The 9918-nt window shown below is 41.6% G+C and overlaps 1 protein-coding gene across 1 annotated transcript in view; it reads right to left on the bottom strand.

Moving 5' to 3' along the window:
* Nucleotides 1-244: 244 nt before the first annotated feature.
* The window catches only part of LOC139751616 (uncharacterized), a 111739-nt gene continuing 102065 nt past the window's right edge, over nt 245-9918 (bottom strand). Inside the window, exon 5 of the mRNA XM_071667233.1 lies at nt 245-8560. Within this exon, the coding sequence (XP_071523334.1) occupies nt 4790-8560 (3771 nt within the window). The 3' untranslated portion in view covers nt 245-4789. The remainder of the gene's footprint in view (nt 8561-9918) is intronic.

The raw sequence follows: 9918 nt of genomic DNA, 5'->3' as shown, positions 1-9918 counted from the left end.
GTGTGGATCAGGTGTTTGCTTTGAAGAATGTATGTGAGAAATTCTTAGAAAAGCAAATGGATTTGTATGTAGCGTTTATGGATCTGGAGAAGGCATATGATAGAGTTGATAGAGATGCTCTGTGGAAAGTATTAAGAATATATGGCATGGGAGGCAAGTTGTTAGAAGCAGTGAAAAGTTTTTATCGAGGATGTAAGGCATGTGTACGTGAAGGAAGAGAGGAAAGTGATTGGTTCTCAGTGAATGTAGGTTTGCGGTAGGGGTATGTGATGTCTCCATGGTTGTTTAATTTGTTTATGGATGGGGTTGTCAGGGAGGTGAATGCAAGAGTTTTGGAAAGAGGGGCAAGTATGCAGTCTATTGTGGATGAGAGAGCTTGGGAAGTGAGTCAGTTGTTGTTCACTGATGATACAGCGCTGGTGGCTGATTCATGTGAGAAACTGCAGAAGCTGGTGACTGAGTTTGGTACAGTGTGTGAAAGAAGAAAGTTGAGAGTAAATGTGACTAAGAGCAAGGTTATTAGGTACAGTAGGGTTGAGGGTCAAGTCAATTGGGAGGTAAGTTTGAATGAAGAAAAACTGGAGGAAGTAAAGTCTTTTAGATATCTGGAAGTGGATTTGGCAGCGGATGGAACCATGGAAGTGGAAGTGAACCATAGGGTGGGGGAGGGGGTGAAAATTCTGGGAGTGTTGAAGAATGTGTGGAAATTGAGAACATTATCTCGGAAAGAAAAATGGGGATGTTTGAAGGAATAGTGGTTCCGACAATGTTGTATGGTTGCGAGGCGTGGGCTATGGATAGAATTGTGCGCAGGAGGGTGGATGTGCTGGAAATGAGATGTTTGAGGACAATATGTGGTGTGAGGTGGTTTGATCAAGTAAGTAATAATAGGGTAAGAGAGATGTGTGATAATAAAAAGAGTGTGGTTGAGAGAGCAGAAAAGGGTGTTTTGAAGTAGTTTGGGCACATGGAGAGGATGAGTGAGGAAAGATTGACCAAGAGGATATATGTGTCGGAGGTGGAGGGAGCAAGAAGAAGAGGGAGACCAAATTGGAGGTGGAAAGATGGAGTGAAAAAGATTTTGTGTGATCGGGGCCTGAACATGCAGGAGGGTGAAAGGAGGGCAAGGAATAGAGTGAATTGGAGCGATGTGGTATACCGGGGTTGATGTGCTGTCAGTGGATTGAATCAAGGCATGTGAAGCGTCTGGGGTAAACCATGGAAAGCTGTGTAGGTATGTATATTTGCGTGTGTGGACGTGTGTATATACATGTGTATGTGGGGGGGGGTTGGGCCATTTCTTTCGTCTGTTTCCTTGTGTTACCTCGCAAACGCGGGAGACAGCGACAAAGTATAAAAAAAAAAAAAAAATATATATATATAGATACAGATAAAGAAAAAATCTGTGACAAAACATGAATTCTCCAACGATCCCCAAGTCTGAAAAAACATCAGTCACATAACTTATCATTGATATTCCAAATTAAATCAAAATACTGTGTTTATCGTGGTTGGACATTATTTCTTATGACTATTCATTTCTTTTACCAGCGAGGAAAGTATCATACTTCTAAGAAAGTTTCATAGAGTGATTTCACCACTTTTTGCTAAAATTCAACTGATATAATATCAATCAGGATTAAATCTTTCAAAAGTCTTCAAATGAACTGCTCACCATTAACTGTACTTAAAGCTGCCTTGTCCCTGATTCACAAGGATTGTACTTTTGTGATCTAAAAGCTCTCTAAGTTATGCATGTTGGTGGTTGAAGTGTCTGAGCTTGTCATTGTCATCAACTTTTCATTATTCAAGATCAGTGTTTTTTTCTGAGTTTTCTTTGTTGCTCAACACCAATATTTAGTGAAACAAATTGCTTGAGCTTGGAAGAGTTACTGGACCTTCACACTGGTAGGTTTTCCAGTTCTTGGCCCTGAGATGAGAAGTACAACCCATCAGGGGTTTAGGAGTTGCAAACTGACCATCATCCTTTGTGTTGGGGCCATTCAACTCCTCTGTCAGTTCTACTTTCTTACCACCTTTTCTGACTTCTGCTTTTATATCAACCACAACTGAAGCTGAAGGTGCTTATTTGGATAACAATTTTTTACCACAAAAGACATTCTTTCTTGTGCCTTTTATCATCTATTGAGCATCTTTCCCAAAGTTTTTTATCACTTGTTACGGACTAAACTAAAGAATCTTTCTTGTCACCGTTTTCTAAATCACTCTCTTCACTTTTGGCTAATTTCTTTTGTCTAACAGTGATTAGATCATCAACCTGATCAAGTGGAGAAAGGCTTCTTTAGCACATACGCTGATTTTTAAAGTCAAATTGATCTGACGTCTTAACTCGCAACAGATCCATTTGGTTACTTTCATACATGAAGCCTCCCAAGAAAGTGGCTTTGAATCTTTATGGAGAAGAATTCTGAAAATGGATGTTTTTCCCACTGCAGCTGTATTTACTGGACTCTTTGGCAATGGGCCACTAGGTACAGGCTGCTGTGATCCATGTGGTGCATTCTGGTCATTGGTGGTAGTTACCTGCTCCTTTACCCCAAAAAGTACACTATCAATCCTGGCTCTTTTTTTGTTCAAGTGGTATTCCAGAAATAGTTGGATGTTCACTACCTCCAGATAATACAGTTTGGGTGGCAGACTGCTCTGCTTGTCAAAAGAATGTTGTTATGTTTAGCTGCTCATTTAATCCAGATGGTATAGTTTTCCTTGGTGGGTGCTCTAAGTGTAAGGATGGTACACCTATAATGGTTGACTGCTCCTCCACTCCAGTTGACTCAATCTTGGTGGCTGAATCTTCAATTTGTCCACACAATTTACTTATGGCTGTTTCTTCACGCCAGACAGTGTGGTTTTAATGGCTGGCTGCTCTGTTTGGATAGTACTACCTGTGATTGCTGGTTGTTCCCTCACTTTAAGTGGAACAGCCTTAATAGCTAGCTGTTCCCTTTCTCCAACTGATGCAATGTTTATGATTGGTTGCTCCATCACTCTACCAGATAAAATCTTGGTATCTGGCTGTTCTATTTCCGTAAATGGCATAGCGATGATGGCTGGTTTTCCCTACAAGTAGTAGTTGGTAGGCAGCCAACGACCAAGGAGGTTTATTATCAGTACTATCCACCTGGGTATTGGAAGGGTTAGTGGCATTTGCAATTTAGTGGTTGTCAAGTTGCACTCCTCTGGCCCAGGTAGCTGTCTTTTCTTTTTTGCTTCGCTAACATGTGGACTACTGGCATTCTGGCAACAAACATACAATCTCTCCTTGTCATTTGTAACACTTAACATCACTTTAATCACACAGCTTATTCTTCATAACTCTAGATTTTCCTGTGGTGAGCACTATGCACTAGACCAGCATTTTGGTGAAATGGTAGGAGCAGTAGATAGAAGTAGAGGGGAGGGACATTTAGGAAGGAGCATTAGGCAGAAGTAGTAGATAGGAGCATTAGATAGAAGTAGTCATTAGGAACATTATGTAGGAGCCTCTGCAAACACTGTACTAGATTTGCCCTCTGTCAGTGGCCTGTCAAGGGTAAGGCACTAAAGGCCAAGAAGTGGCATTGAAGTTCTCTAGTTAAGGAGACTCTGTTGCCGTGGCCACCCCTTTGAGGGAGTCCCAATTGGAACTTAAGTCAGAGATAGGCTAGTTACTCTTGTTCTCTGGCTAACAGTATTTTGGTGGTAGGATGTTCCATCTATATAGCTGTTTGCTGGCTGTTCCATCAGTCCAACTTGTATAGCCTTAGTGGCTGCTGTTTAGCTTTTTCAAATGATACTATAGTTCCAGCCAGATGTTCCTTCACTCTTAGTGTACAGTCTTTGCTGCTGGCAGTTACTTATTTTCAAACAAAACAGAAGTTACAGCCATGTGTTCCTTCACTCTAGGTGGTACAGTCTTTGCTGCTGGGTGTTCCTCTTTATCAAATGATACAGAAGCTACAGCCATATGTTCCTTCACTCTAGATGGTACAGCCTTAGTGGCTGGCTGTTCCAGTTGTCTAAAGCAGACACCTATAATGGCTGGCTGCTGCTTCACTCCAGATACAACAGTTTTACTTGATAGCTACCTTGTGTGAAGGGATGGTAAGCTGTGATAGCTAGCTGTTCCTCAACTCCAGCAGGCTTAGTTTTGATGGTAGAATCTTCAATCTGCCTACAGGAATTGATCAAGGTGGCCAGTTGTTCCTACACACCAGATGGTACCGTATTGATGGCTGGCTGCTCTGTTTGTATGGATGGTACAATTGTGACAGCTGGTTGTTCCCTTTCTCTAACACATAAGATGGTTATGGTTGGTTGTTCTATCATTCCAGCTGAAAGAGACTTAGATGCAAGCAGCTCCATTTCTAAAGCTGGTATAGTGGTGATGGCTCGTTTCCACTGTTCTTCAGCTAATACGATTTTGGTGGTCAGATGTTTCATTTGCACAAATGTGACTGTTAGCTGTTCTGTCACTCTAGGTGGATGGCTGTTACTCTTTTCCAAATGATCCAGCCGTTACAGCTTGTTGCTCCTTCACTCCAGTTGGTATAGTTTTGATGGCTGGATGCTCTTTTCCAAACAATACAGAAGTTACAGCCAGTTATTCATTCACTCCAGGTGGCACAGTCTTCAAAAACTGTCGTTCCATCTGTAGACATGTGGCAATAGTGAATTGATCTTCCACTCCATTTGGTATGGTACTGGAGAATGGTTGCTCCATTTTTCCATGTGACACAGTGGTAATAGGTAGTTGCTCCTCCTTTCCAAAAAATGCAGTCTAAGTTGCTTATTGTTCCACATTCAAAGATGGAATATTAGTGGTAGTTGGATTCTCCTTTACTCCAGCCTCTGTGTTTCTGGTGACTGAACGTTCTATGGGTCTAGGTGGCAAAATGGAAGCTGGTTGTTCTTTCACTTCAAATGACGGAGTATTAGCAACCATCTGTTCCTTTTCTCCAGAGGCTGCAGCAGGTTGTTCCTTGACATCATATGATACAACATCAGTAAGAGGATGGTCTCTCTTTCTGAGGGAACTAGTGCTGGTGGTTAACTGTCCTTGCAAAACAAATGATACGTTACTGCTGCTGGGGATTTTTGCTGTTGCAAATGGCATAATATTGGCAGCTAACTGTTCTACTCCATCAGATGGTACAATGGTAGCATGAAGTTGTTCTCTAACTACTGGTACCTTAGCAGAAGCTGAGTGTTTCATTAAAACAGATGGTACCTTTCTATCAGTGGGCTGTTCCATCAAAACAGATCCTGTCTCATTATTAGCTGGTTCTTCTATTACAACAGACAGTATCTGGCTGCTATTCAGCTGGTCTGTAACAACAATTGGTAAATCACTTGTAGTTGGCTGTTCTTTTGCAGTACATGTTACCTTGCTTCTAGCTGGCTGTTCCCTTCTGATAGATAAAATATCATTGACTTGTTCCACTATGCCTGATGGTACAATAGTGAAGTCTTGGTGTTCCATAACAACAGATGGTACCCCACTACTGGCTGCTTGCTCCATTAAAACAGATGGTACCCCACTACTGGCTGCTTGCTCATTTGTAATGGATACCTGTGTAGTGTCGACTTGTTCCATCATAACTGATGGTACACTGTTGGTGGAAAGCTGGCCCATTACAACACATGGTACATCACTGAAGGCTGATTGTTCTGCAGTAGATGTTTCAGTCACAATAGACGGCTGCACTTCTACACCAAATGAAACAGCAGAGGCGGCTACTTGTCCATTTCGGATAGTAGATGAAGCACCCATTCCCTCAACCGTATCCACTAAATCCTCATCCATTTCCATATCCATAATTTCTTCACTTACCATCTCTCTTTTACTGAGATGGGGTTCATTCCCAGTGAATTTAGGGAATGTGTCCAACAGTCTTGATGGTACAACAGTAATATTTCCATGTTCCACATCAGATGGTAGAGTTATGATGGCTGACTGTGTTTCTATACCAAACAGAACAGTGGAGGTCACTGGTTGCCCACATTGGATTGTAGGCAATGTATCCATTCCCTCAACTATATTCTCTACTTTTTCATCCATCTCCATATCCACAATATTTTCTTCTCTTAATGTCTCTCTTTCACTATGATGGAAATCATTTTCTTTTAATTTAGGGATGGTACCCACTGGTCTAGGTGATACAATGATATTTCCATGTTTCACAGTATGTGGTGCAGTCCTGGTTATTAGCTGTCTCTCCATACCAAACACAGTGGTGGTGATAGCTGGTTGCCCATTTCGGAGAGTAGGTGGAACATCTATTCCCTCAGTTCTATCTATTACTTCTCCATCCATCTCAATATCTGAAGCATTTTCTTGATTCACAATCTCTCCATCCCTTTCATGGGAATCATTTCCACTCACTGTATGTATGCCAACCACTGTTTTAGGTGAGCTGGGAAAATAATTGGTGGTGCATAAAACATCACAAACACTTGAAGGTGGTGACAAAGTAAGAACCATGGGTTTGACAACAGTGGAAAACTCTGAAGTGTTGAAAGTTGAAGAGATGACCTGGCCACCATCTGCAGGAGCTGGGTCTCTTTGGCCACTAACTGCAGAAGCTGGGTCTCTTTGGCCACTAACTGCTGAAGCCGAGTCTCTATGGCCGATGAATACAGAGACTTGGTCTCTTTGGCCACTAAATGCAAAAGCTGGGTCTCTCTGACCACAAATTGCAGGAACTGGGTCTTTCCGGCCACTAACTGCAGGAGTTAGGTCTCTCTGGCCACTGACTGCAGGAGCTAGATATCCCTGGCCACTAACTGCAGGGGCTGGGTCTTTCTGCCCACTAAGCATGGGAGGTGGGTCTCTCTGGCAACTAACTGCAGAAGATGGGTTACCTTGACCACTAACCAAAAGAAACTTATCTCTCTGTCCACCAACCATGAAAGTTGGGTCTCTCTGGCCATTTCCTGTGGGGGCTGGGTCTTTCTGGCCTTTAACTGTTAGAGCTGGCTCTCCCTGGCCACTAACTGTAGGATGTGGTTCTCTCTGGGAACTATTCATGGGAGCTTTGTCTCTCTGGCAACAAAGTACATAATCAAGGTCTCTTTGGCCACTATCTGTGGGAGACATGTCTCTCTGGACAATGAGAGCAGGAACTGGATCTCTCTGGCTATCAATTCTGGAAGCTAGGTATCTCTGCCTACTATATGTGGAAGCTCGGTCTCTCTGGCCATTAGCTCTGGATGCTAGGTCTATATGCCTGCTAACTGTGGGAACTGTGTGTCTCTGGATGTTAACTGAAGGAGCTGGATCTCCTTTGCCATTAAATACAGGAGCTGAATCTTTCTGGATGAAAACTGTACAAGATAGGTCCCTTTCACCAGAAATTGTGGGAGATGATTCTCTCTGAACAATAGCTGGTGCAGCACATTCTGTCTGGCAAGTAATTAAGGAAGTAGGGTCTATTTGAACACTAGATGATGGAATATGGTCTCTCCAGTCAACAATTGATACAGAAGATTCTCCTTGAACAACAATTAATTGAAGAGGGTCTCTGGAGGCACTGGATGATGAAGTAAGATCTTTATGTGTAACAGAGAGGGGATGAGAATCTCCTTGGTTAACTGACTGTGTGGTAAGGCTCTTCTGGGTGGTGGGTGATGCAGTGAGGTCACTCAGGGTATTGGATGATGCATCACAATCTTTTTGGCCTATAGGAATTGATGTGGAACTTTCTTGTCCAAAGGATGAACCAAAATCCCTTGGAACAGTGGTTGATGGAGCAGTTTCTATCTGACTACAGGAAGAATGAATATGGTCAAGCTGAATGACAGGCAAACATGACTTACTCTGAATAACATCAGATGAAATTGACAAACTGGGTGAAAAAGGAGGCTCTGAGGCTCCATCCATAAGCTCCACAAGGGCAGAGTCTCTCTGGATAACAGCTAGCTTAGCACAGTCTCTTTGACTAATAACTGAGGGAACAGGGTCTCTCTGACTAACAGCATATGGAATATGGTCTCTCTGACCCATAAATAATACAGGAGGATCTCCTTGACCAACAAGTGGTAAAGGAGGGTCTCTGCAGATGTTAGCTGATGTAACAGGAACTCTGAATTTATCAGGTGGTGGAATAATATCTCCCCAGTTCAATGAGGGTGAGGCATGGTTATTTTGGATAATGGAGGGTGGAGTGAATTCACTGTGGATAATAGTTGATGGAGGTGAGGCAGAACTCTCCTGCCCAGCAGCTGGTGCAGAATCCCTATGAACAGTAGATGGATAGGTCTCTCTCTGACTACTGGAAGATGGAACAGAGTTAATCTGGCTGACAGGCAAGGGCGAATCAATCTGGAGGACATTTGAGGTAGATATCAAACCTGGCATATATGGATGCACTGATGTTTTGTCTGGATGCTCTCCAAGAGGTTCAAAAACACAATGGGTCTCCTGCCTAAGGGCCTTTAACTCTGGCTGTGTAATTTCCATGAGTCTGTCACAGATACCAAGAGCCTCATCCACATGTGACCACAGGGTCTCATACTTTTCATCTAACCGTGTCAACTGTGACCTCCAGCCTGCATTAACCTGAAACACAAAGTTACATGACAGAGACCTACGACTTTAACAATGTAATTTATCACATTCAACCGCTATTATACATCAGTCTGTCTACTGCATGAATAATCAGAATAACAGTTTCAGCATGTTCTGTACATAAGTAAATCAGAGACCCATACTACTCACAGCATCTTTGGTATACTTATGGCTTAGCTAGTCTATCTTACACAGCAAACACCTCAAACCATGTTTTTTCTATTACCTGTAAAACATGATCTGGTATCCAAACTATCATAAAGCAACATTCTCCCAGACAAACAGGATTAGAATCATGAAAAAAATCTGGCACTGAACCTGCCAAACTGGTTATCTTCTTCATATCTATATATAGCTCATCTCTTTTTCTTTTATAACATTATTGTTCTTGCAGAACCTCCTCTGAACATCAAAGTCCCCAAATCTCTTCTCACTCCTCCTCTGTTACACCTAATGCACATGCATGCCGAAGTATTATAATCTTTCACTATATCCACTATTCAACTTCCTAAATATTCATTCCTAAAGCCACTTTTATTTCCTTCATTTTCTTCACCATTTAATCAATCCATCAATTTCTTTGGTGACCATATTCATCAAAACACCAAATCTCATTTTAATCTTATACTCTAACGAGTTGCTCAACTTATTATCAGCCAGGAAGTCAAAAGCCAATATACTGTAAAATACTCAAAATCTGATGAACCTACACAAGAGAAGGTTGCAAGAGTCGTAAAAACACACCACTAACATACCTGATAAATCACATTTCTTTTCCTACTTAACTACTCTTTTCAAACTAACTTTATTTGTTCATCTATCAAAAACTCTCTCTATGGTATCTTATCATTCAACATCATTAAGGAAAATTACTCCATTCCACAATCCTCATCAAATAATTATATTCTCAGTCTCCATGTCAAATACATCTTATTCTATTTCCCTTGCTGGATATTCACCATGCGACCATGAATGTTAAGTATTTTGCAATCCAATATACTTATGAAATCTATACCATTTCATCCATAGTGGAAATATTTATCAACTTATCCTTGACAAATATGTACTTTCCACCATTTAAGAGGATGATTTATCTCCCTTTCCATCAACCTTGAGGAATATTCACCTTTCCAGCATCCTTCTGCAATATGTATCTATCCTCCATTCTGCTGGAATATCTACCATTCCACCTTCCTTAAGGAGTATCAGCTATTCCATCACTCCTGAGGAATATCACTCATCACACAATCCAAGTGAAATATCAACCTACTTATCATCATTCAGGTATATCAATTACTAAACCATCCAAGTGGAATGCTGACCATTCCATCACTCTAATAGAATGTTTA

The sequence above is a fragment of the Panulirus ornatus genome, chromosome 11 (assembly GCF_036320965.1).
Source record: "Panulirus ornatus isolate Po-2019 chromosome 11, ASM3632096v1, whole genome shotgun sequence".
NCBI classification, from domain to species: Eukaryota; Metazoa; Arthropoda; class Malacostraca; order Decapoda; family Palinuridae; genus Panulirus; species Panulirus ornatus.
This window is presented reverse-complemented; position numbering and strand designations above follow the sequence as displayed.